The sequence below is a fragment of the Falco punctatus genome (genome assembly GCF_963210335.1).
Source record: "Falco punctatus genome assembly, chromosome: 12".
NCBI classification, from domain to species: Eukaryota; Metazoa; Chordata; class Aves; order Falconiformes; family Falconidae; genus Falco; species Falco punctatus.
The window spans coordinates 33,777,798-33,805,732 of NC_137592.1; the positions used below are offsets into that span (position 1 = coordinate 33,777,798).

Sequence of the window (27,935 nt, forward strand, 5' to 3'; positions counted from 1 at the left end):
CAGAGCTTCCATTTCCAGGTGACCAGATGGAGCAGGGAATTATGCTAATGTCAATACTGAGAATGACCTTAAGTTGATGCCACAGGCATAGGTAAATCTGAGGGTAAAACTTCGGTAGGCTATATGATACCTTTTTTTCCACACACACTTCCATTCACCCCATGCCAACACTTTCTCAGTGAGCATCTTTGCCCAGAGGCTTCGGGGAGCAGTAAGGTCAGGGCCACTCCACCGGGGAAGGGGAACAGGGAGCCGGGGTGACAGTAAGGCAGGGCAGTGTCCTCGTCATCGCAGGAAGCAGTCTCACAGCACCTGGCTGAGCCCACTGCTGCACTCAAAGCCCTGACAACAGGTACCTATCCTTCTACCTTTGCAGAGGTGGGACAAATGGTATTTGGAGCATGAGGTCTCCTGGAAACATGGAACACTGATTTGGGAAGGCATTCCTGTGTGTAGAGGTTACGGATAAGGTCAGTTGTGATGTCTGGACTTGTACAAGATGACAAATATCATAAGACCTGAAACCTACTTGGCTGTGAATAGTTCGGAAGAGTTATTCAGCAGCAGGAGGAAATGGCCATCTACTCCTTTGACCAGGAGATCTGCTGCTGTATTGCCATTTTGGCAGATCCTCATACTTGGTCACAAAGGTAAATTAAGATGATGCCTTGATGTTTGGTGTTTGGTGTCTGATGTCTGCCTTTTATCTTCAGCCTATGCTTGTCAACACCTGAAAATAAATTGCTCTGTTAGTGTGAGTGGGAGAGCTTGTGGTAGAAGACGTGGAGGAGATGAGGGACAGTGCTGGAAGGGTCAGAAGGGCATTGGTATGAGCCTTGCAAAGCAGCAAGGACAAAGGGAGAGTCCTCTAAGGAGAAAAAGGAAAATCCCTATGTGGGGAATAGATCTGATCCCATATGGGGAAAAGTTTTCTGTCCATTTTGATTAGGGAGCTCTGGCAATGTAGGGAAGACAAGAAGCACAGGGAATATGTAACGTTTAGGTCTGACATCTCGGGGGTTGGTTATACAGCCTGCAGCTACAGAAGGAAATACTGTGTTATATATAGTAACTATTTTTATTTATTCTTTGCACCGCATGCATAGCAGTATCGTGGAGTCTGTTTTGGGAGACGGGCAGAGAAGAAAACTCAAAGCAGCATCCTTGACATGAGCTGGGAAGTTCTTAATTGCCAGCATTTTAATCACTGTAAAAGGGGCAAGTCAACTAACGCAACCTGTGCTTGCGTTGGGAGGCTCCATCTCCTCTCTCCTCACGTAGAGTCTCAAGAGTCACTGAGCTGTCGGAAGTGAAGGGGTAACTTTCAAGAGGAGGTGAATTATACTCCAATATCCCTGTGCTGTCACAGCAAGCATTTACAGATGAAACTGCGGCTCATAGCTGGCTGCCATCGTCTGCTGCTGTGTCTTTGTCTCAGACCCGTTCTCATAGCCAGGCAGTGCTTCAACCAGTGCCGGAGCATGGGAGAAGCAGAAGATAGCAATGCTCCTCCTTCTGTCACTCTTGGCAGGTTGTGATCCTCCTTTTCTGCAGCAAAGACCTGGAGCAGGGCTGAGGTTAGGAGGTGTCAGGAGGGAGCAGGCTGTGCTGGGAGGAAAGGCTGCTGTGCTCCAAGGCCGTGGAGAAAGGAGAGGCACATGCTGGGAGGGGGGTGAGCCCCTGTCTGTGTGATGCTTGTGAAAGATATGGAGTCCTTGAACCATCTCAGGCCCCTTTGCAGATGAATACTACTCTGTGTCAAATTATGTGACACCACGAGTTTCACTGTGTCGTGAAGTCCACTGAGGAAAATCCCGACTTCTCACCTCATAAATGAAATGTGCTAGCGAGAGCAGCGCCCTGAAAGGCACGAACAGCTGTGCCAGGAAGACCTCACCAGGGCTTTTTAGCCAGCCCAGCAGGACAGGTTGTTCGACTAAGCAGCCAGAACAAAAAGCACTGCTGAAGGCTGCAGTTAAGTATTTTACATGCATTTGAATGTACATATGGCTGAGACATTGCTGATTCGTTTGTGATGCCTGAAATTCTATTACTTGCTCAAAGACCAGATTGTTCTGCTGTGTGTACACAAGAGAAGGCCTCTTGCTTTTCTCTGAATCTGAATTGATTTAGGAGGGAGGGGAAACATATTCTGGAGAAAGCAAGCTAAAGATTTTTTTGTTAATGATAAGCAGCTAAGCATAATTTAGTTTATTGCTAATTCCAAAGAAAGGAAACAGAACCATGATGTCATGTCTTTTTAGCTCCATTCAAACATTTCATCTCCGTTTTTTTCTGGCTGAAATGACTCATAAAATCATAGACATTAGGCATGGCAAAGACCTTTAAGTTCATCTTGCCCATCTGTCTGCCACCACCGGGTTGTTATTTAGAATGGTAAACAAGAAAACCACGTTGGAGACAGACACAATGTTCTCTTAAAGAATGAGGAGTACTGAGATATTCTTTAGTCATTTGTGTATGTCACCCTGGGACTGAGACCAGGAACCATGAAGTCAATGCCAGTGAGGTCAGCGCCACGTGGCATCAAGTAAGGCTGAAACAGATCCCGCTTTTCTGGGCTGGACGAGCCTTTCCATAGGGAAGGGGCTTGTTTCTGGCTCTACCCATGACCCCCCCATTTCTTCTTGCTTACATCACTTCCCACAATGGTTTTGTCGTGTGTCGCTTTTGGTGACTTCCTTACAGATTTTGTGGATTACTTTTCAGAGCTACTGTTTTTTGTTCACCACTGGTTGAACCCACTGGGAATAATAAAGCCCTAGAGCATCCCTGATGGGGCGGGGGGGGGGGGGGGGGGGGGGGCGGGGGGGGCATCTGTGACTGGTGGAAGCACCTTGGGTTGAACAGCCAAAAATACAGCTGCTAGAAAGGAAGGTGATCTGCTGGAAACCCAGAGTATCAGAGGCAGGCCTTGAAAAAAAAGCTGGTGGAGGAGAAAGGGTCTGTTATCGCACCTTTGTACCTGACACGGCACACCTGGACCCCGATGCCCCTGAGACAAGGCTGAGGGATGCGTGTCAAATCACTGTGGGGCAGGGACCATCCTTCAGGGTTGTGGGGTTGGGGCATACCAGCTCACATCTGGGGCTCCTAAGTGCAGTATGGGTGAGCGGTACGTTTATTCAGCAGGTGCACTGCCACAGCACCTCTCTGTTAGGAGCTGAAATCGCACACGAGCCAGTCACACTCCCTGCCTCTCCTCATTGCGCGTTCATTACTGGTGTTCTGACATCTCTGCTGTCACTGCTGACTGCAAGCCTAGGTCCTCTGGCTGCTGTCCCGAGAGTGTTTTTGCAGGAGCTGGCACTACAGCTCTACATCAGCAAATGCCAGCACGTCCTTTTGGACAGTTACCTTTTCAGCTCGCTTGTTTTCTGGCCACGTGTGTTCTCTACTGTCATGAGAACCCACTGGAAATCGTTGTCCACGGGACAGTACGTGAAGACCTGGTGCATCTCTGGCGATGTGCATCTGTTCTGCTGTCAGGACGCTTGATGGGTTCACTCCTCAGCCACCACGATCACTTTTGATGCGGCCCCAGCAGCATGCAGGCAGGGGCTAAGCCTCCCCTCTGTAGCAGGAGTGACTGGGAGAGCTGCCCTCCCACCAAGCCACCCCCGCAGGGATGCTGTGCCTTCTCTGATTAGCTGTCTGTGGCAGGGATCTCTGTGCGAGCTTGCCGCCTCCGAGCCCCTGTGAGGAAGGATCATTAACATGCAGCCTGCCTGCCTGTGGAAAATGATATCTGTATACCTAGCAGCGAAGGATAACCAAATCAACCCCCAGTCGGACTCCATTAACATGGCCCTCAGGAGGCAAATGCCTCTTAGCATGAAATTACATGCTACTGATCACTGCAGCAGCCAGGGCTCCTGATTGGTTCACAAGCCAGTTTTCCTCTAGTGAAATGTCTTCAAACAGCGTCTTTCACAGCAAGTGAAGCCACTTCCTCAGAGGCGAGTGTGAAATGAAGAGTTGTCTGCAGGCAGTTTCCCTGCAGGTGCTGCAAGAGGCACAATCATCCCCACTATCCAAAAAAACGCCACCAGCGTCCCGGATTGCAAGCATTCCCATGCAATGGTGTATGTACTTGCCTCCTCCACACCCTCCTTTCAAGCCCCGGGTGAGAAAATGAGCAAGAAATGGCTGAAGGCCAGTTGACCCCCCTCCTCGAACTCAAGACTGGGGTACGATGACCTACCACCTCAGAGGGGAAGCCAGTGGTGCAGTGACAAACTCCACCAGCTACTGCTCCATGGTGGTGGTGACACCACAGCGCTGGGCGGTTTGTGTACAGGTTAGGAGCAGGGAACTAATTTATGGTGCAAACTCCCAGCTAGGAATAAAGGCAAGTCCTCTGGGATTGTTAAAGTCAAGGGTGACACTTTTCCTGGTGCTTCCTTTGTTCACCATCTAGAATTTCTTACATCTTCTTATACTGGGAATGGCTGAGCCCGGCGATACCCCTGGTTGCTTCTACTAGCTTCACCCCATCCTCAGAAAATCCCTTTCGCTGAATCCCTTTCAGTTTCTCCTGCCAGCAAGGACATTTCCAAGCAGTAACTGCTGGCTAGCTGTTGGGGGGTCCCACTCAGGCATTTGGGGTTCCCACTCTCCAGGGCTCAGCTCAGACTCCAGCTCCCTGGTACCTCCAACAGGAGACAACTGAGGAACTCTCGGGGCTGACGCTGCAGGGCTGTTGTTTACACAGTCCCGTGCGTCAGCTTTCATGCCTGTGTCTCTGCCACAGAACGAGCTGCTGGTCCCTTCTCCAGCAGTGGCTGCCCCAGCCACTTGGTTTGGGAGGTGCAGCCCCAGCAAGGGAGTTATCGTGCCAGCGAAGACATGCCAGTGAAAGCAGCAATGGGCCCCCCTTGGCTTTGACAGTGCTGATGTTGGATCACGGCGAGGGAACATTACATGGCTTTATATTTGTGATTTACATAGATCGCATTGTAGAGGCTTACAGTCTAATATATGCATTAGCTGCTCTGTTGGGAGCTGTAAAGAAGAAAATCCTGTAATAAAGAGCCTTCTGGTCTTGACATAAAATTCAGCATAATACATATTATTATCTCTGCCTGTGCCAGCCCTTCCTTCATGCTGTTGCCTACATTTTCAGTGTGTGGCAGTGTCACCAGCGCCTGAACGCCAGCTAAGGCTCCTCACTGCTGCAGAGCAGAGAAAAAGTCTGAACAAGAGTTGAACAGGGAGAAATGCAGGAACGCTCTGTGTGTGTGTGACAGGCAGGTGCAAACAAGGAGGGAGTAAACTCTTCTCCACATCGACTCCAAGTTGGCTAAAACTCCTCAGTCCCAGGTTGCGGTGAGGCAGGTCTGGGTCTGGCTTTAGAAAAAGCTTTCTGGAGGTAAAGAGGGGGACGTGCAGTGCTGCTTTACCTGGGCGGGCAGGGAATGGAGAACAGTTTAGAGGAACAGTCTAGAATGGCTCTGCAGCTTTTGTAGGCAGAGCTTAAGATTTCTGCAAGCTTACAACTGGTTTTGCTAAAACCCTCTCTTATGCCAGTTTGATATACACTGGAACTGATTTATTAACATGCCTCTGCTCTCTGCTCTGTAACTAATTTCAGTGGAAAGAAAATGTTTAATTTCACACAGCAGCCATCTCGTTCTTGAATTAGTTTACTGGCTACTTGACAACAGGTGTGCTTGCAGCTTTTCTGAACTAGCCTGTTTACAAATTGTGCAGTAGGCATCTCCTTGCTCTCCTGTCAAGTTTGCCACTCAATTTTTGTTAGAAAGCATACGCCAGCACTCTTTCAAGCCACAGAGGCAGGCGGATGGAACTGAAAAGAAGCTCATTTCTTCAAGGGCCAGGGTAGAGTTTGCAGTAAAGACCTGGTGCCTGTTTCCTCCCACCATTAGTTTCTGCATAAGCTGGAGCAAAGAAATAACTTTCCATCCTGAGAGGTCTTTCCAGACTTCAAAAACTTGCCTTAGGATGAAATTCACTTCTGAACTTTCAACACTTTCAAGGAAGAGATGGGAAGATGTGGGTCTGATGATTAAAAATCAATTTGCAGATCTGGAGACCCTGCTTTACAAGGTGACGGTTCTCCCTTTGCCATAAAAAAGTGCTTTTAAGACTCTAGGGTTTAGTTTTCAACTTAAGTTCTATACTCTGAGTAATGGATCAGGACTCCATAATTCCTTCTGAATTATTCTTGTTATCTGTGAGCTGCTCTTTGTGCCATCTACACAATCCGGCTTTGTTTGATTCACTTGCTTTGGAGTATAGTGTTCATCTTTGTGTGATGTTCTGTGTCTCACTTCTTCCTGCAGGTTTTGTGTCATTTGATCGGTGAAGGTAATCTCACCAAACTGTCAGGAGAGCTCTGTCACATTTGTAACTTGCTCAGATTTGCTTGGTCTGATGTCCTGTGGAAATGGTGTATAATGAACAATGCTGGGTGACTTTCCTAGATTGTGAGCTAAACGGCTTTTGCAGGATTGCTGAGTTCAAAGTTGTGTATTTCTGGAGTAACATTTACTTGTTTGATGCTTCATTGTATTAACTCCCTACACTCTGAAAAGAAAAGGTAGTTTCCTGCAGCAGGAGGAAAACTGTCATGTGAGTTTTCAAATGTTCAGTAAATCCATAGTGAATGACTAAGAATGGTTATCAATTCATACCAGCAGGCTATGTAGATATATTTATGGCCATCAAAAGGGGTTTGACAGCTAGTCCAAAAGCAGAATGCTTTTTCTTTTTTTTTAGCTCCCTGCAAAAAAGAGTTTAATAACAAGAAAAAATCTTTTCATGAGAATGCACTAGGCAAAGCAAAAGAAAAGAAAACCTAAGCCTGAAGCTAAAAGTCTACATGTTTCTATCCTGTTTTGTATTCATGTTCTGGAGTGTTGGCAGGACTCCCTGCAGGAACATCCCAGAGCTTCCTGGCCACAATGCATCATGGTGGAGAGGCATCCCGGTGAGGACCCTGGTCCTCAGATGAGAGGGAGACTTTCAGCAGGCAAACTGCAGCTGCCTTGGAGCAGCACTGCAGCAGAGGATTGGAACTGAAGTATTTTCCTTTTCTCAGCAGTTTTTTGCACATCCCCAGGAAAATCTTCACAGAGAGCAGTCATGTTCTGTCAAACTCCATATGCAGCCAAACAAACATAAAACACATTGAGAGAAAATTCCCAGCCAAGCCCTGCTGTTTGCTTCTGTAAATCTAAGCTTCTGCCTTGCAAGTTTACTGGTGAAGAAAGAGCTATGACGAATTCCCCCTTGGGGTTCTGTATTTCTGGGCTGTTGGGGCTATGTATCTATGCCAGCTGACAGCTATTTCCTCCATTGCAACTCACCCACTCACAACAGGAGCACTTTTAGTCTGTGCTCCACCAGCAGTCACAGCTATTTTCATCACCCTCTTTTGCAAATTCTGCACATCCCCCTTTTGACATGCATGTCCTCCTCCAGAAGATCATGCAAGCGAACAGCTGGTTTTGCAGCACCCCGACCTGGAGCATTACTTCAAATTACAGAAGGCAGCTATGTTTATTAATATTTAAGATCTGTCAGTGACTATGTTAGCTAGGCTGATGGTTCTGCTGAGGTCTTCACTGCAAAAAGAAATGAACAAAGTAACAAAATAAATAAAGGGATCCGAGATCTTTAAATCACTCCTGTTCCATCACAGTGTTCCTTGAAGACCAGAGGACTGTTTAGGGGAAGCAGCGTGATGCTCTTGCCCTGCCTTTTTACACTTCCCAAGGCATCGGTTGTTTCCCACTGCTGGACACCAGGTACAGGGGAGCCTGGCCTCACTTGTTGTGTCTGTTCTTTCATGATATGCAAGTTCTTAGTTTTTTCTGGTTCAGACTTGCTGAGGGACAGCAGTACTGCTGATCTCCAGCTTCTTTGTATCTCAAAGAGTGGTCTCTCCTGCAAGCCTGGCAGCATTAGAGAGGAGATTTCCAAGGATTCAGATCACCACATATGAAGTGGGAGTCCTACATTCAGTCCTTACTTGGGTTCTTGGTTACCAAAAAAGCAGCCTGTACACCATTTGGACTTTGCTTCATAAGATGGAACCAGAGGTTCAAACTCGCCTGGAGGTGTCCTGTCCTTGGGCCGCTTCAGGTCTGCCCCACAGATGGCCCATCTCTGTCCTACCACTGGGGCAGCTGGGGCAGCACTGGCAGAGGTCTCCAGGCGACTGCTGCCTGGAAGAGGCAGGCACTCGCTCCACCAGCTGTGCGAACTTGCTGAGGGAATGCCAGGGGAGAGCCTGGGGAAGGAGTGAGGATTGTCATGGCTGGTGCACCTGCAAAGTCTGCCTGCCTGTCCTGCCTCTTCCCCAAACCTCTTGTAGGTTTTCTGTTACCCCACAAGGAGTCATATATTGCTCTCCCTTAGCAGCGACCGTGATAGAGACCTCTCCTGTATGTGGCTGCCAATGTTGCTTAAGCTCATAGAGGATCCTGGGTTTTTTGAGTCACCCTTTGCCAGACCTCTTGGAAGATGTGATGCACACTGGCCCTCCAACTCCCTTCACCTCCTGCAGAAGCCTGTCCTGACTTCTGTGTGCATGGAAGAAGCTTGAGAAACCCTCCGTGTGCCTCTGCAGGAAGCAGAGGTAGTGTTGTGTGCTGAAGACATGGACAAACTCCAGTGCAGTTTAGGCTGCCGCATCACCACATCTGTACCCTTTCCCAGCTGCAGATGTGCCTCATGACCAAATATCCTTGCTGAGGCCCTGCATTTCTATCTGTTCATGCTCAAACACCAACCAGAGCAAGAGCAGGCCACCCTAGCTCAAGGCTGGGACTAAGGGACCCAAGGTTGTTTGTTCTTGGTACTGCTGCGTGACCTGAGATTTCACTTTCCCTTTCCTCCATGGACTGTGCATTAGGATGACTGATGCAAAGGATAGATCCTGTTCATTGAGGTGAGACCCCTGACGAGGTGCATTAGTGTCCCTGCAGTTGTCTAAGGGAGGGTGGGTGGAAGAGCTAGCTGGTGCAGGCACTGAGAGGTGTCTCAGGTCTGGTGGCTGCTGCTGCCTGTGTGGCTTCCCAGCAGACGTGTGTTGCTAACAGCCCTGGGAGTGTGTCATTCTCTGTGTGGGTGAGTGTAAACAAACTGCTTCAGAAAGTTTCAAAGGAAGCTTAACAACAGTGAGAAGAGCTGCAGCTCCATGCAAATAGCCCAGGCCCATTTGCAAAACACAAATGCCACCTCCGCTCTGCACAGAGATCAGCTGACAATGGCAGGAAAGCTGTAATTTCTTCCCTAAAACTAAGAATGAACCTCACTCCTCACTCAAAACTTGATCCAAAGGGTTTTGAACTCTCTTCAACGTTTGCTGTAAAATAGATTTACAGCTATTTACATCAGATATTTTTTGCATCTATATTACATCTATGTGTGTGTCCAAGTGCGCCTAGGTTTGTATGCACCTAAGATGTCCCCTTGAAATTAATTCAAGCGAGGGTTGGATGTGCCCCACGGCTCAGCCTCAAGAGTCAAGCACAGGAAAAGCCAAAGGGAGTTACCCACACTTAAAACTAAGTGCGCTGAACCTGGCATGCGGGCCATGACCTGGGTAAGCCAGATCACTCTGCCCATGACACCAGTGATGACCAAACTGTTGAGCCTGGCATGGCACTTTCCCAGAAATTCTGAGGATGGCTGGTTGTCCAGGATTCAGTGAAGCGGGAGCCAGTGGATTAGACCACACTGACTGCATCCTTGCTAATAAATTGAATGTGCCCAGGGCTTTCCTGTGGCGCTGAAGCCTGTGGACAGGAATGGTCTAGGTCCATTCTGCTCTCTTACCTTACATCAGGGTCATTGCCATCAAAGATGAACATTGGGAACGGTCCTGCTCTGCTCTAACTCCTTCACCATGCAGTGGCATCATCTGGGACACTGATACCTGTCACAACCAAAACCACACCAAGGACTTTTCTAACTAAAAGTGTGAACAGTCAAGTTCCAGCACCAGAACATTAACTCTCTAATGCTATTAAGGGTGCAGACCGTTGAGTTTCTGGCTGCTGTTGCCCTTGTTTGATGGTGCTTCAGTCTCTTGCTGGTCAGTGGGTAGTTATTAGAGCAGCTCATCATCACTGTGCTCCTCCCGTTTACCTGTGTGCTCTTATCCAGGTGCACATATGACTCTGCTTTTCTTTCCTGTGCTCTCAGATACATCAGTGCAGCAGGAACAAGGCAAGGGCAGGATAACACCCCTGCCGTTGGCTGCTGGTGCTGGAGAGACAGTGCTGGCATTCCCATGGGTTTGGGAAGGTTGCTGTAGGGCAGGGTAGAAGTCAGAGCTGGTCAAGTGCTCCGTGCTTTTCTGGATCAAAGCACCCTTGCCAGTCCATTGTGTGATGTGAAGACCTTCCCATTTTGTTAAATTTACCAGTAGATTTTTGGATATAACATACAAAGGACAATAAATTTCAAATTCCGGAGAAGTTAAGGGACACCAAGGAGAGCTGTTTGCATTCTCCTGCTATTTATTCTGGGCTTTTAATTACAGCTGGGCTTTTTATTTATTTTTTTTCAGTCTCTTGCAATTACAGAGTACTTCCCCATTGCTATGGTTCATAAAATGATTTATCTCTCTATCGCCTGCCCCCTACAATCTTGACTGGCATAAGCAATTAGCCACCTCTGTCCCCTCTGCTTTTGACACTGTTCCACTCCCAGATAAGCAGCTAGATGTAAAATGAAAACATCAACACTATCTAACCTAACCATCTGCATGTGAAGGGGAAGTATCATTGACCTCCTGAATGACTGGTATAAATGCAGGCTTGGTCTTCAAGGAACAACCTTGACGTCTCTTGCTTGGTGGCTCTTCTCCTCCCAGAGACTCAACCCCAGTCCCTGTTTGTCCCAGAGGAGCAGAGTAAACAGCATGGGACAACCAACACGTTGGTGGGTGTAGAGGATTGAAGCTGGGTTAATTAACATTGATAACGTACAGCTGTGGGCTGGCTTCAGGGGCGGTGGGTTGGCTGATGTGGATAAGGTGCAGCTGTGGCTGGTTCTGTTAAGAGGCCGAGCAGCCAAGGGAGAGAGGGGAGGAGGAAGCAGAGAGAAGAGTGAGAGTTGTGTGCCCGCCCGCCCGCCCGCCCGCCCGCCCGCCCGCTCGCTCGCTCGCTCTGGGTGAGGAGAGGCTAGGAGAAGGCAGCAGAGGGACTGGCATGAAGAGTATGTTGGTATGTGATGGTAAAAGACCGTGTTGTAGCTGTCTAGCTTGGAGAGTGCTGCAACAGGTGGGATGTCTGTCAGGATTTTTCAACCTCTCCTTTCCACTCTTTACTTGTGGGCAGTGATATCCAGCTTTGGCACATGGAAGCAGATAAACCCAGATCCATTTAGGGAATGCAATGAGATCTGAGTCTGCTATATTTTCTGTACTGCCATGGATGGGCTGCTCTTCAGTCACCTACCTTTCTGCTTTAGAGCTAGACAGATATCCCTATGTAGAGGAAAAAGCTTCATGTGCCATTAAGGCAACAAGTTTTAAAGATCTTTGTGTTCAAGCCCCTGATGCAATGCAATAACTACCACCCATCCACCATATTAACTCATCCATCTGATTTCAGAAGTACAACTTCAGGTAATGAAAGAAGACTCTGCTTTCCCACATCAGGATATCCATCTTGATTTCTAGCCTATGCATCCCTGAATTCCCTTGGAGGACTTTCACGTGATGTTGGTTTGCAGCTGTATGCCCTGGATGCTCAGGCTGGCTCCATGTGGGTAGGCTGTGTTGCTGAAGCATGATGTTGTAGATGTCTTACAGCCCTGCTCTCAGAAACTGATGAAAAGCCTGACTTGCTGAGAGAGGAGGAGGGCATGCATCTTCCAGAAATGCCACTTTATATTCCTCGGCAATCTTGTGGCACCTGGCATGCAAAAAAAAATGTTATTACTGATGTAATTTAGCATTATTTTTAATAGCAGAAACGTTGAAAGCTGGCAGATTGTGCATCCTTAGACCCTGGGGAACTCTTCCAAGAGCTTGCTTGCTTACCTATGCTCTTGTAGCATGTAGAGAAAAGTACATATTGTGCTCTGGCCATTTATAAGCTAGAAAAGAGCTTGCCTGGAATTAGTAAGTCAGAATAATGAAAAAATTTAGCATCAGTTGCAATTTAAATAACTGTATCCTTTTCAAGAAGAAAACCAATATGTGTTATTAACCAAGTGTATTATTAAAGCTGTTGCCCAATGTTTACAGTGACACCAGTTTTACACTGCTGATGCATGTCGCTCATTCCCTCGCTTCAAGACAGGCATTGCCTTTAGAGGGATCTAAAATGTTCCTTCTTTCCATAGATACATTACCCATTTCAGTTTAGTGCAAGTGAGTATAAAACCTGAGACCCTTTATTAAGACCTAGGAATGCTCCTGAGATTACTCCTGTGTATAGCTGCCCTGAATTCAATAACTTGTGAGGTGCTGTTATTCTACCACTTGAAACCAAACACTGGTTAAAATGCCTTCTACCCTTGAAAGGCACAGCTACACAAATTTTTGTGTAATTTTGTAAAAAAAATGGAAAAAAAATAGATAAATGACTGAAATTCCATTCACTCACCATAATTTCAACCATGAGGTCTCTTCTCTTCTTAAAAACCGATGTTTTTAAAACCGGTGATTTCTATGCAGTGATCAGTCCACATGTCAGAACTGCAGAAATGGTCTTAACTTTCAGCCAGCCACAGGATAGTGGCAATAGTCAGTTAGCAAAACACCTAAACAAATGCTGATTTTGCAAATATTCAGCTTAGCTGCTGTCTGGGGTTAAACCACAACATGTATTTAAATACCAGGTATTAGTGGCCGTATTTTGGCTGTTAGGTGTGTTTCAGTAAACTATTGTGCAGATGCTTTATCCAAGTCCATCCTCACCCTCCAATATGTAGAAACTGATGGGTTTAGGATGGCAGCCCTGAGAGGGTTGCTTCTCTCCTGATCGAAGTTTTTCCTGTTTAACTGAAATCACATTATAAGCACGTAGACTTGCACTGATGCAGAATGTGAATATGGATGTTTATTCAAGGTCGAGTGGCACATTTTAGTGCACATTTGAAAATTAGCTTCTATAATTGTCTCACTAAACCTGGTTCACCTTTCACCTGCCATTCGGCCATGCTGGGTATGCTAGTGGTCTCCTGCATTTGCATCCCAAAGAAATCAAGCTTTGCACCAGATCTTGATAACCCCAAGGCTCTTCTTCCAAATGGCCTCTACTCTAGGAATTTCAGGCATGAACTCCTTCCTGGCTTTCTTACAGCAAAATTAAACTGATGGCTGTTGGTAGGAAGTGCTTCAAGGAGGAAGAGTGTCTCTGCTTTGCAGAATATCTAGTGCAAGAGGGACAGGAATATCAGTGGGGAGGATCCTGGGCTGTAAAGGTCGCTATTGTCACCTACCTCTTTTGGGTTTACACATGTCTTCATACCCTTGTTTGCTTGGATTTCAATAATTTCAGCAATGCCTAAGCCCAATTTTCTATAATTATTACATTCCATTTTAAATACATTTTTTTTTCTAAGTGCTAACAGGACCTTGTGGCTTGTGGTCTCATGAGATATATTTCATCTTTTATGCTTTGCTGTAGGCATCTATCCATCTTGCTTCCCATCCTTGGCAATACCACGTGCACGTCCCACCTCATCTGTCTGTACCTCACAGAAAATGCACTCACTGGGACTCAGTAGGTGGAGGTGTTCATGCAGACGTGTCAGGTCCCCCCTCCTCAGCCCCCCATATTCCCCCAAACATCTCTGTTCTTTGGACAAGGCATTGAAAACATCAGAATTTTTATTGGAAATTGCAAGTGCAGCAGTAAATCACAGTAAAATGTTAATGGAAATAAAGAAAGAAGTTGGGTGTGAGAAATGCTATCCCTAGGTGAATATCCTTCTGACCTGAAGAGGTTGATATCATGTTGGAATAACCTTTCCAGCAAGGCTCAATTATGGATAAGCTTCACATTGCCCTTGCTACTATGAAAGGAAAGCACTTCTTCAGTAGAAAGAGGAAAATTGAGCACTGCTCTTGTCTCTAATAGAATTAGTCAGCCTGCCTTTGCAGCTGCTGAAGTAGGAAATCCAGTGTTAAAAAGGAGCAGCTGAACTGAAAAAGAAAGAATTTAGCATTAGAGTTCAAGACCAAAGGCATTCTCATCAACATATAATCTTGGACTGTAAGACGTCACACATGAACATCTTCAACAGGATTATCATTTCCTATGTGCACTCAGCCAGCTCCTCTCTGCCACCTCAGCCAAATTAAACAGTGATTTTCCATACTGAAGCTGGGAGAAATCAACAGACTTTGTGCCAAAATGGGCACAAACCTACAAAGGAATTCAGATCTAAAAGGCTTCTCTAAGGAATCAGATTTAAAGGTCTCTAAGGAACCTGTTCGGACTTTCTCAAGCCACTGGGAAGTGTCCCATCCATTTCACCTGGCTTCAGATCAGACCCCAGAAAAGCCAGAACTGAACAGGACGTCCTGGGAAGAGGCCCTGAACTCAGGACCCCACTTGGAGCCAGTCAGTAGACCTCACAAGCCCTGTTGCTGGCAGGTATCAGAGGGCAACCATCCCTCAAAGGCTGTATGACCAGTGATGTAATTTCACATCCCTCCATCCAACTTGTGTGCAGAGCTACAGTGGGAGTCAGGTGTTGCTGCCTGCAAGGCAGGGAGACAACACAATGATGAACATAAATCAGCCTCATTCCACTCAAATAAGCACAGCTCCTTTGCCTTACCCTCCCAATGGCATTTCTGCAAAATCAAAACCTTCTGACACTGTTCAGCTCCCAGAGAAGCAGCTACATGTAAAATGTAAACATCAATGCTATATAACCTATCCATCTGCATGGTTAGGACCAAAGAGAAGGGGAAAAACAAAGCAAAGAGCTGGCTGGGAAGATGTGCCCTTGCACTAGCACTCCAGTGTATCACAAAGCGGGTGTTTTCCTCTGGAGATAATGTAAGGCTCTCCAAAAGCACTGGGAATCTGTAAGAAGAGAGCAAGGTAGCCCCAAATTGCTGTAGCCATTCCTTTCATTACCTTCCTTACTGTGGGCAAGGACGAGAACCTTCATTCTCTCTCACATGAAGAGGAAAGCAAGGTGATTTTTAAAGACCACTGGAGTGACTCGGCCCAATTGCTCCAACGGCAGCGATGGCACCTGAAACATGCTCGAGATTGCTGTCATGACCTGGTGCTTTGCTCCGAGCCACATGCTTGCAAATAATAAAGCCATTCTTTCTCCCTACTGAAGGGCTTGTTTGAAAGGGGATTAATTCCAGCCTGGTGACACAGCTTCTTCTGTTTTCAGTATTAATGATTTTCTTTCTGTGGAGCCATATCACTGCCTGTGTCTCAGCTGGTTCACAGTTCACACCCCGTCCAGCCCAGAAGTGGTGATGGTCAGATAAATGACCACCTCGGTGTGCCAGAAAGCAGCTCCCCTGCTTTGGTAAATATGTGGGGTTAAAAGCGTCCTGTTCATCACTCATCACCCAGTAAACAGCTTCAGCAATGTGCCTTTGCTGCCTGGCTGGTGCACGGAACTATGCACGTTCTCTCATTCCCTGTGAAGCTCCTGCATGCCCAATACCTCATCCAGTTTCATCTCATCGAACATCTCATCCAGCTGCTCATTCCAGCAGAAGACGTTACTGTATGAATCCTGATTGCTCATCGCTACATCCCTGGCCTTGTCTGGGGCTGAGTCTCCTGCCTGCATTCCCAGGAGCCTGGAGAGCATTTCCTCCACTGCTTTTTGCTCTGCTGAGGTGAACCTCCAGGCGTGTCTTTCCCACCAGGGGGACATACTGCCCCTCATGGGTCTTCTCAGCAGAAAAAAATGATAGAAATGTTGTTATCAGCCTCCTATGAGTAGCTCAGCAGCTCCAGCAGCTAGCCCAAGAACTTGAGCGAGGAGGTTTGGTGGATCTGAGTCAGGACACGGCACTGGGAGAGAGACCAAGTTCCTTTCCTTGCAAAGGTATGCCCCAAAGCACAATGCTGTGCTCCCTCACCCAGCTCCTCCTGCACGGTGTAGGGAAATGAAATTTGCAGGCGTGTGTTGCCCTCCTCATGGGTGAGCAGGACAGCCCCTGCTTGACTGAAATTGTTCATTTCCCATCAGATGAACTGGTGGTCCCTCATCATCCTTTTGTGCCTGGGCCAAGTACGCACATTCAAAAGTCATCCGGTGGCAGTAGGGGTCTGACCTAACTGGTATCTCACTGGTGGGCTTAGGATCCCCTTTGTTAGGCATTGGAGGGACAGCTATGTAGAGGCATGAAGGCAGGTTAGTTAACATTGATAACGTACAGCTGTGGGCTGGCTTCAGGGGCGGTGGGTTGGCTGATGTGGGTAAGGTGCAGCTGTGGCTGGTTCCTGCTAAGCAGTTAAATAGCTGTAAGGGGTCTGGAAGAGGAACAGCTGATGAAGAGAGACCTGGAAGAAGCAGAGGGAGGAGGAAGAGTGTGCCCTGGGTGAGGAGAGACAAGAAGACAGCAGAGGGACTGGCCTGAGGAGGATGAAGAAACACAAACAGTAGATGAGCTGTAAGACCTTGTGGGGGGTTGGTGGCCATGCTGGGGTGAGGCGTGGTAACTACTTACCGAGGTTAACTTGGTATGTGATGGTAAAAGACCTTGTTGCAGCCAGCTGGTTCTGAGAGTGCTGTGACACAGCTATACAGAATATTTTTTTCTGTAGATTGCTGTCACCAGTCTCTGCAACATCCCCTGCCCAGGGCTCTTTGTCCTGTTACCTAACACCAAACTGCAGAAGGGATGTTTCAGTCTGTGGTCCTGCCAAAGAGGGGAGGTAGCGCAGCAGAGAGACAGGGGCCACATCCGTCCCAGTCTGGAGCCCAGCAGAGACCAAGGCATATCGAGTGGTGTGCACACAGCTGGTAATCTGCCCTGCTGCCCAGGGCTCCTAAAATCAGTTGTGGCTGTTCCATACCAGCTTCCAGAGGTGTGAGGAGGCCTTCTGTCTTCAAAACCTCCCGTTTGCTGGCACTCCACTCCCTCCTTATCACCCCAGATGTCTCTAGACACGTGAAGTCCCTTTTTTCTGCCCAGTACCAGCCTGTGGGACATACTTGCTCATGTCCCCTGAAAGAGTTTCTTCAGGTGGATACTTTTCTCAACTGTTGTTCACCCTCTGGCTTGCAGATACCACAGAGCACATCTGAAATCAGTCTCAGCTGGAGGTTTGAAATGTCACAGAGACATTTTCTGAGGGAATCAGGGACGAAGTCATGCAGCACCCACTCCCGTCAGCAGTGGTGGAGTTGTGCCCTGTGAGAGTGATTTCCCATCTCTGCAACTTTTGCACATGGGTGCTGCTGTGTGTGCGAGGAACTGCTAACTCCACTGAGCAGGAATTACTACCTGTAATTATACTAGAAAGAAGTATTTCCTCCATCAGCAGACAGCTTTTCTGTAGTGGGAGATAGGAATGTAAGCAAAAGTGCAATATATCTTCCCTGACAGTGTTTTTGCAGCAAGCATCTTGCTGCTGTAAGAACCTCATCTCTGAATTGAAAGGGAACAAAGGCTCGGAGAGTACCCTGTAATAACATTTGTATCCTGTTCCAGAAATGGTCAGATCCTGGCCTTGTGCTGTTTTCTGGTGGAGGAGAGAAGTGTGGACAATTAACTTAGTGTCATTAGGATGCTTTTGATAATGCCTGTATCTTTTTTTTTTATTGCCACCAGCACTTGTCCGGGACAAGGATCCCTGTTGTGCTAGGTACTCTACAAATCAAAGCTAACACCTTGGAACTGATAAGAAAAATGCATGAGCCTCTCCTGAAGGGCTTACAGAAGTGAGAAGAGACAGAGAGGGAGTGGAAGGAGACAGTGGGGGACGGTCACCAAGGCAGACAGTTGCTTTAGGCCTCTGGCTGCATAGCTATCGTGAAGTCATTTAGCCTTGAGCAAATAATGAAATCAGTTGTTCATGAATATTTTAGTGGAATATTTTCTGAAAGGATGTATTTCAATCATGAAGCGTGTATTAGCCCAGTGGGGCTGAGAGATGAAAGAGAGAAGGGGGAGGAGGTGAGGAGAGCAAGCAAGCTCTAAAATAATTATCAAATCCCTCCCACGTGAACGGCTTCCTGCTGAAATCTTCTCATGGACAAATGCGACAGAGATACCAGACCAGGACAGGCTTTGCGCCTCGCTAGTGCAGCATGCCTGTAGATCCACCGTTGCACTGTGGAAGATGTTTAAGCATCCACACAGTTTCTCTCTCTGCATCAAGACTTTCACGCTGCTCCCTTGCTACCACCTCTGGATGTGGCCCATCCTCTCCCATACCCTCTCGTGTAAAGCTGATGCCAGGTGAATAAGAGGGGTCTGTTGCTCCTCATGCCCCCTCGCCACATGGTAAGAATCGCTCTGAGCAAGTCCTGAGGACTTGGACTCCAGGGGCAGGCTGGATCTCCTTCGCTACTGTGCTCTTACTCAGGAATCATCGAATCACAGAATTGTTTCAGTTGGAAAAGACCTTTGAGATCACCAAGTCCAACCATTAAGCCAGCACCTGTGTCCCCAAGCACCACACGTACGCGGTTTTTGAACACCTCCAGGGATGGTGATTCCACCACCTCCCTGGGCAGCCTGTCCCAGTGCTTGGCCATCCCTTCCATGAAGAAGTTTTTCCTAATACCCAACCTAAACCTGTCCTGGTGTAACTTGAGGCTGTTTCCTCCTGTCCTGTCACTTGTTATCTGGGAGAAGAGACTGACAGACACCCCCTGCCCACAGCCCCTGTCAGGCAGCTGCAGAGAGCGATCAGGTCCCCCCTGAGCCCCCTCCTCTCTAGGCTGCCCGCCCCCCATCAGACAGGTGCCCCAGCCCCATCTCCCGTCCCTGGACACGCTCCAGCCCTTCACTCCCTCCGTCAGCGAGGTGCCCACCCTGGAGGAAGGTCCTAACAATGGTTGGGCATTGCTGGGCCCTCTGTCTGTCCCAAGCTGGATGAGCTCTTGGGAAAACCCTGACAGGAGCAAACTACAGAAACACGGCCCGTGACCTGTCAGATCCCGAGGCACAGTGGTTCCTGGCCTGCCCCGGGCTGAGGTGAAGCCCAGGGTGACCCCGTTGCCCGGGGCGGGCAGGGGGCACAGGCCCGTGTGCTGTCGGCAGCCCAGCAGATGGATGGCAGCTCCTGCTGGAGTAGCGGCATGCTGAGCCCCGCTGGGTTTTGCAGGAAAAGCAAAGGCAGGCTTATAGCCTTCCTCTGCATGCCTGGGTGCAAGGAGTCCTGGACACAAGGCAGCCAAACTAAAGGGACTTGCACGTGAGAGGGACGTTCTCGGTAGCGGCTGTCATCCTGCCAGATGACCAGGGTAGCACACCCCCGTACCTTAACGGGAAGGGTCTGGAGAGCAAGAAGAAAAGTCCTTTCAAATCAAAGGGAGGCAGCTCTGACTCCTGAAGTTTGCATTTCACAGGAGTCCTCCTCTGTTCAGCCAGGGTGTCCTGCTGAGGCTTTTATCTATCTTCACAGGAAAAGTGTGGCATAGGGGTTGTGTCCCCCCGCAGTGAACGTGTTTGTGCATTCCCTGCCTCGCCACAGCAGCCCCGCTGGGTGCAGGATGTGCAGCAGGGACACGCACACAGACACACTGCTCTCCCACGGGCAAGGACCTGCTGCCGGCTGTTGAGGCTTGACCTGCCTGCTGCCAGACAAGCCAGCTGGCTGGAGAGGGCAGCTTTGGGGTTTAATTTTTCATTCCTTCTGGCAGACACAGCAACACCGGTGAAATCACAGGGAGCAAGATACTGGCTATATGTATGCAACACAATAAAGGAGAGGGAAAGAGAAAAGCAGACTTTGTGTTCTTGTTTGTACACTCTGGAGTAATTTGATATAAAAAAAACTTGGCCGGGTTGTTGATGACCCCTCAGAGCCACTAAGAAGGATCCTTATTAGCAATCTCTGCTCTCCCTGTTGGACAATGAGGACTTATATTTGTATGCTAATGGGTTTCCACTGAGGAGGAGCCCTACCCCTGTGAGGCAGTTTGTTAACGGGAGGAGACCTTTGGGATGGCCTCTTCCTTCCACCAGTTAGCATCAAAGCAGCAAGTATTCTGACCAGGGGCCCCGTGAATTGAAAATAAAACAGTCCTGGCATGCCAATGTAAGAATTGCTGCATCTCTGCTCCATCCTGCTCCTTTCTCTTAGCATGGCAATAGGAGATCTGGGAAGCAAGCCTGCAGCAAGAAAATATATTACAGGGTGGTTACTGCAGGCGTTAGGAAGATGCTGCAAGAAGAGAGAGTACCAAAGCCAGAGAATCCTTGGGGAAACATGTCTCAAGCCAGTTTGCTTTCTTCCCAAGGGCAGGAATACAAGCTGACTTAGGCACGATGAAGGCACGTTAGCAGGATGTTCTTGCCTTCATGGAGGTGAAACCAGCAGCTCTGTGCTGCGAGACCTGCACTTACTCTTTTGCTTAAGATGCTGCAGGTATGGGGTCTTGCTTGTCTTTCTGTGATGCCAGCAGACAAACTGGGTTGGGAGGGGCTGTTACTGGTGCTCGGACAGGTAACTCACTCAGCAGCAGCTTTTCTGGAGAGCTCTCCTGATCTATCACCAACTTAATGTCCTGCTCACAGTGCAGCAGCAGAATGAGCAAAGCCTTTCCAGCTCACTCTGGCTGCTGCTGGGCTCCTTCCAGCTGCCCGCCCCTGGGAAGGTAGTGCTGATGCCTTCTATACACCCACGCTCCAGCTCGGCAGAGAGCTTTTTCCCTGCTGAAACAGTGTAAGAACACAGCATACCGCACCTTCCACCCTTCAGACAGCCTGCACCCGTTTAAAAGGATGGAGAGAACGTCCACAAATGACAAAAGCAGGGTTGCTGTTTAGATAGAAGACAGAGGGTGAACCAGGAGCTGAGGAGCAGCAGGAGGAGCAGAAATGACTAACAAGGGTAAGAAGTCTCCAGGGAAGGGCAAAGGCTGAGATAAAGCCCACACACCAAGCCCTGCACCACTGAAGTGCAGGACTGGCTGCAGGTGGAGGAGGGAGGACTTTTGTACACAAGAGATTAGGGGCTGGTATGTGCTGGTGTGACAGCACTGCAAGGTGTTACTGCTGGAGAACATGGAGTTCTTGCCTTGCAGATGCTGAGTCATAAGAAAGACAGAGCAGTCATTTCAGGGTGTTGACAGCTTGATACAAGGTTAGACCTTCCATTTCCATGCCAACAGCAATGGTGACAAATACAAATGAATTGGTCCAGGTCAGCTGATGAACTTTCCCTGTAGTGAAAAATGAGATCTTGTTGAGTTCCTCCTCTACTGAGTAGGGGGTTGAATCAAGAGATGAGCACGTCCTCCAGTTTCTCAGCCTGTGCAGAGGTGTTGCTGCCATTAGTAGATGCTGGTGGGTGACTGGGTAGGATGCCTGTCTTACAGCACTCCTTATTCATTCTTTCCCCATCCAAGGATGGGTTTAGGGGTTAGGCATGGAGGATGGAGAATCTCTTCTCTGTACTTCAGGGATCACACCACCTAATGTGGTTTCCAGGTCTCCCCCAGGGTATGAGCAGCATAGCCAGGAATAATTTTCTTAGTGTCTCCCTTCTAGGCTAGGTGTTTTCCAAGGTACCAAAGGCAGCTTCAGGTTTGCATCCAGCAACAGGCACAAAATACCCCATAGGGAGGATCACTACTCCATACTCCACAGGAGTTTGTTCACTCAAAGCCACTCCAGCCCCAACAAGAGAAGCAGCTTCCTCAGAAGGGTCATATTTATGAAGCAGCAGCACATGTTCATTACTGAAAATCAATTAAAAATTGACTGCATAATGACCAATATTGGAGCCAAATGAGAATTTATGCACCAAATTTTGCTGATTTGCTAAGAATGTGTGTGCATATATATATATACATGCACAGACACAGACGTTTAATATGCATTTCAGAAAAGAGTTGTTTTGAGAAATTTCTTGTCTCAGAAGGTTTTCAAAACCATTTTGAAAAGGCAGGAGCATCCTGCATCAATACATTTTCAAGCAGAACAAAACCAATCCTTTTTATCAATTGGAACAAAATTCTTCATCTGAAAAGTTCAGTTAATGTGTATCTATAGAAAAAAAAAACAACAAAGAAAAGCAAAGTGGAATATTTTAAAATTGTCTATATAAAATTGTTAAATTAATTTCCATGATTTTTTTAAAAAATCTAGTATCACACACTTGTCTTCATCATATTTTTTTTACGCTTGTTTTCTGCCCTTGGTCAGAAATGTATGGAGACAACAGTCCCTTATGCTCTTCTCCAACATTTTTCAGGGCATCAAACAAACAAACAAAAAGTATATACAATTAAATGAAATGTTTTACTTAACCAAACTAAGACATTTTGGTTTACGTGGGGAGGAGATGTTAATCATTTCAATTAGAAGAGAAAGGTAACACATCAGCTTTTTAAAATCAGTCACCTTAATGTGTGCCAGAAAGAGTTAATCTTGCTCAGAGCTATTCTCTGTCACTGCTCACAGGGGATCCCCAAGCTTTGAGACACCTGAAACAAGATTTCCGTGACAGCCTGCTGGGTCTGCTGCTGTCATCTGGGCTTGGAACCCCAGCCAGGAGGCAGGAGAGTGATGGCTATGAGAGCAGGGAGCTGCTGCTGGTGTCCAGGCGTGGTGGTGGGTAGAAAGAGAAGGGACTGAAGCTTGGATCCTGCTTTTTTTCCCCTGCCACAAGTGGCTGGGCTCTGTGGGGCCATGCCTGGCACTTCCAACTTGCCCTTGGGAAGGAAGGCCATCAGCAGTTTGCAGGAATTGAATTCAGGGCTCGCTGCTGTTTAGCTGTCTTACAGCTCTGTCATGTGCAAGGGCATCCCTGAAGCAATCAATAGCAAATGATGGCCATAGGCATTTCCTTGCTGGTACCATGCATGCATAACCCACACCCTAGGGTAATTTACAGCTTGTGTTCATTTTCTGTGGCCTTTGTGGATGTCTGTCTGCCTGTCCATTTGCCCATCAGCCTTCATTGAGAACTTTTCAATCCATCGGCCAATTTTGCTCATCAGGCAAATAAAGCAGCAGGTCTCCCGTAGATGATGAAGTCCATTTGTTGTCCATATAAGCTGGTGGTGAGGGCAAGGAGAGGGATGCTCAGCCCATCCCATCCCTCATGCTGGACAGCTCTCTTCCACCATCCAAGCTGCACAGACACACAAACTATCTGGCATTCCTGCAAGCAGGGGGGTCCCTTCAGCATTTCTCACTGTGTCAGATGTACCCTTCTAACAGCAGACCCCAAATTATTTCAGTCACTTTCCTCTTGGAGCTCCTAAATGAAACTCCTAGCCTCTTTTCAAAAACAAAGCCTTTCTTTGCAGAGAACAACAGCCTTGTCCTGGCAGTTAACTTATTGCAGGGCTGGCCGATGCAAAAAGCTCTGGGAGTGTAAACTGATTTGCCTCTTAAAGCGATATGATTAAACCGGCAATTGTTCTGTGTTAGCACTCTGAATCCTTTGTGAGATTCAGTCCCAATACAGATCAGGACACCACAGGCAAATGGTTCCTTGTGATGTCCCTTGAGCTGTGGGCAACTTCTTGCCACTCATGAATTACAATCTGAAAAATAGGAATCACTTCCAGATTTCCCTTCCTGAGTAATGCTCACTTTTAAACTGTGTCTTCAAACAAAGGAAGAAACCAACAGCCAAATAAAGGAACCCCTTGGGGCTGAATTGGTCACTAATAATTGGTTGATAAACTTAGTGATACCCAGGTGGCCGCATCCAGCCTCTAGGCAGATCATGTGTATGTCTGTGTGTGTGGACACAAACCCATGTCAGCTGCATGTAAGTCTGTGCGGGCACACGTCTGTGTGTGTGCAAACTGGGCTTCACTGCTTGTCACCTTTCCCACATTTTCTTCATCACAAAATGGCAACGTCTGCTTATGGCCTAGAGGCAAAGTGGAGGGGGGAACTCATCTTCTTTATCATAAACATCCAAATTCCTGTATATGCCAGGAAAACAGAATTGCCCTGATATCACAGGCTGAGGTCTCATTCTCTCAAGTGCAATCAAATGAACTGCTGTTGCTGTGGAGCTTATCTAAAAACATCTCTCTGCATTCTGCTCATTCAGGACTTTTATGCCTGCTGTTCTCATTATTACGCTCTTGTTTTTCCAAGTATCGAAATCTCACTCGGACATTTATAGTTTTATCTGCACTTGAATACACAATCAAGCACCACAGGCAGCACCAGCCGGGGGCTGAATCATGTCGTCGCCTACGTCATATTTTCAAATTTCAGCAGAAAACATTGATACCAAGATGATCCAATGGCTGAAACCCAGATGCTATGAAAGTTGATCATGCAGGAGAGACAGATTCATGCTGGTCTCCGTTTACAGCCTCTTCTCCCCATTCACACTTTCTTCTCCTGAGCATTTCATGGGTTTCCAGGGATAAATATTGTTCCCAGTACATCCCCTTCCACTGATACAACATCATTAAATTTGGTGGCAGTAGGAATCCCATTATTTGGGCCACTTGTTTTCACGTGCCACAGGAGCTTGGTAGGTTTTTGTCAAGGCTGGCAGTTCATATGCAGGATAAGGGAGGTGATGCTCACAAAGAAGGAAATGCCACTTGGAGGGCTGGATGGAGAAAGGTTATGTTAAACTGCACATGGACTTGAAGTGCAATACCAAAGGCTCCTCCAGACACAGCATGGTCACCAGCCCGTCCTTTCTTGCCTGCCTTCACACAGGTGACTGTTCCTGCCTCCACCATGATGAGCCTGTGGTTTGTTTCACTGCCTTGCTGAGCAGTCGTGGTAAGGAAGGGGGCAAGGGAGGTCAGAGGGGATGCTGGTGGGCAGCGGTGTGAATCCAGTGCGGTGCACTCACATTGCATGGTGGTGTGCTCTGGCCACTGAGGGCACAAGCCTGTTTCCTAGAATGTGGATTCATTATTGAAAGAAATCTTTCAGGGAAAGTTTTCACACTGGGTTTTGTTTTGTCACTGAGGTGCAGCGGAGCACTTAGGACATCTGGCAGAGCCTTGAGCAAAGCAGCAGCAGCTGCATATGCCAGTTTATCCCCTCTCCATGTGTTAATGAAACACTGGTGACATCCCTGTATCATCCTTTTTTCACTCCTACCCAAGCACTCATAGTGTCTCAGCACTGCTCCAGGGGAAGTTCCACGTGGGCTAAGCATTTACTGTCTCACAGTCCTTATCAGTGATCCCAACTGGATCTCAGTGCTACCAGACAGTGAGATAGCAGGATATGGTCAAGATCTTATGCTTTTTATCTTCTAAATGCCCAGGGTGGGGTTGATCCCTCACTGAAAGAAAGACATCAATCCCAAACAAGTTATCTATCAACACTGAAGTGTGGACGGGCATTTCCTGAAGATGATCCAGTAATTGCTTTTGGACACTGAGGCCGAAGACTGAAGACTAGACCAGACTGGATGTCTTCCTTTGAAGAGGAAAAGAAACTTAAGCATCTGTAGAGATGAATTCCAGCACTGAGCCTAGGAGGTGTGTGTATCTGTTTAGAAGGGCTTGCATTTCAAGCGATGCCTGCTCCCCACTGCTCCCACAGTAAGCTCCAGACAGAGAATGTCTGCTTGAGACTCATGTCCTTTTCCTGGGCCAACTTCCCAGCAGAAATGATGGTAACCTCCAGAAGACAGAAACCTCTTTGGTACCTGAAAGGCAGGTTGCCACAGGCTGAAGTTTCTGTTATGCTATGGAAATTTGCAAACGACTGACAGAGTGAAGAACTTTGTCATTTATTTAGTTCATCATTTCTGCCTGTGGAGCTGCTTGATGGGACTCCATGGTCCCTGTCCTCAGGACTGACAACTCTTCTGCCATGTCCAACCCCTACGCCAGGTGTCTGCCAGCCCCATGCTTTACCCTGCTGCCTGGCACCTCTCTGCTATCATTCATGGTCCAGAGGCAAATCCAGAATTCACCTTTTCCCCCATCTGTATCTTTAGCAAAGACTCTGGAGTCTTTTTCTCACCATAGTGAAAATACCTGGTGTAAGCCTGCATGTGGAAGATACTGCCCAGAAGTCTGAAATCAGCAGAAGTATATGTTGGGCAAGTTAAAAACAGTAGCCACAGCTTTTGACTAGAAGAAGGATAAGAGGGTATACTGGAGCAGAGGCATTTTCTGTATAAGTTACTCTTCATTCTGTGGCTTTTTTTTTGCATGACACTTGAGGAGGAAGGCTCAGGGGCTGGCCAGTGGCTCCATGGAGCTTCTGCATCCCTGTTCCCTGCTGGCCATTTCCACCCATGAAAAGAAATCTTCCCATTACCGGACCAAAGGGGTCAGGATACCCTCTTCTTCTCCTACACGAAGCCATTCCTGCTTTCCAGCCTCAGGGAGATGAGGGAGGATTAATAATTGTGATCAATGTGTTTCTTGTTCTCAGATACAGCATACCAGAAGGTATTTTTTGAGTATGATATATGAACTACTGTGAGATGTAGCAGAAATTTTTGGCCTTGCAGCTGTGGAGGTACAGTATTCATCTTCTCTCAGCCTATAAAACATGCAGCCCAGAGACATGATGAATATGTTTTGCAGAAGCTGAAGTAGAAATTCCAGGGAAGTTCCTTGAAAGTGTTTCTCTACAAGACAACATTCATTTTGTTAGTTAAACAAACTAAGACAAACCTTTCAAATCTCCTTACCCCTTCTTCCCCTGCCCCTCCTCACTTTCTGGCGTACTTCCAAAGCCTCTAAAGAGGTGATTGACTGGGGGCTGGTATTTGCTCAAGCCCCTGTTTTCAGCTGTGGAGTACCTAGCCTTCATCACAACCTGTTCCAGAAGCTGGCAAGTTGATAGTCATGTCTGGGCATCCAGAGGACACGGACCAAGGGAGAACCAAGAGGCAGGGGTAGTCCAGGGACACAAACCCTTAGCAAGAGAAGTATTTAATCTGACTGTGCAGTGAGGGGACTTCCCTGGTGCTGTGTGATGAATTATCCCACACTCATAATTCATCCCATGTTTTGCACTTGTCCCCTGCTCTGTTTATCAAACCTGTTGGTCCTGCTGCTGCCCGAAGACTGTATGAAATTGGTTCATCAATCATCTGGCTGCCTTCCACAGTCTTGCCAGGGAAGAGAAGAAGTGAATGGATAGAAGTACCACGAAACTCCACAGATAATATAATTTTGATTAGGAAAAGTGCTTACTTCTGCAGCCACTTTTAAGCCCATTAGAATAGCTGTTTGTATTCTTTACTACTTAAATTAAGGCACTTAGTTTGAAAAGGCTGTAATGAATCAAGCCCTTTGCTAGCAGGGCATTTGGATCTTCATTCTTGTACCTGGCTGCATTACCCTCCAGAGTCAAGCATGATGGGCTAGTTAATAGCTGCTAAATATTCTGCCCAGCAATATTCGTATCTGGGGCTTTGCTTTTCAGAGCAAAGAAGTAACAAGAGCAAATACAGTTTTAGAGAGTCCCAGAGCTGAGTCTGTGAAGAGGAGCTCACAGAAATCCATTTCCAGCTGGGTATGAATGGCTGGACATTGCATGTGGAGAAACACATTTGTATCATTTGGCACATCAGCCCCAGAGGCTTGACAAGGGCCCTGGTGGTGCACATTACCCCATCCCCGCCCCCCCCCCCCCCTCTAACTGAGCAGGAGCACCTGGGTGGATGCAGGGATCTGTAATCTCAGGCAAGGCTTCTGCATAGAGCAGGGTGCCCGTGGCAGCCAGGGCTGCACAGAGCATGCCCATCACAGGCACTGTGGGCATACAGCATGGGGCTGTTCAGTGAGGGTGGAGACAGCATCGGTCTAACACATCCTGCTTTGCAATGGTTTGCAGACTAGAACACCAT

General features: G+C 47.6%; 1 protein-coding gene across 2 annotated transcripts in view; it reads left to right on the plus strand.

The window, feature by feature from the left end:
- The window catches only part of SYNDIG1 (synapse differentiation inducing 1), an 87,206-nt gene that overhangs the window by 39,733 nt on the left and 19,538 nt on the right, over positions 1-27,935 (plus strand). The window contains exon 4 of one of the 2 annotated variants that reach the window (XM_080408895.1): positions 13,638-23,117. The exons of the other annotated variant lie outside the window; for it this stretch is intronic. Within the exon in view, the coding sequence (XP_080265021.1) occupies positions 13,638-13,826 (189 nt within the window). The 3' untranslated portion in view covers positions 13,827-23,117. Of the gene's footprint in view, positions 1-13,637; positions 23,118-27,935 lie in introns of those variants that run through there. 2 annotated transcript variants of the gene reach the window in all.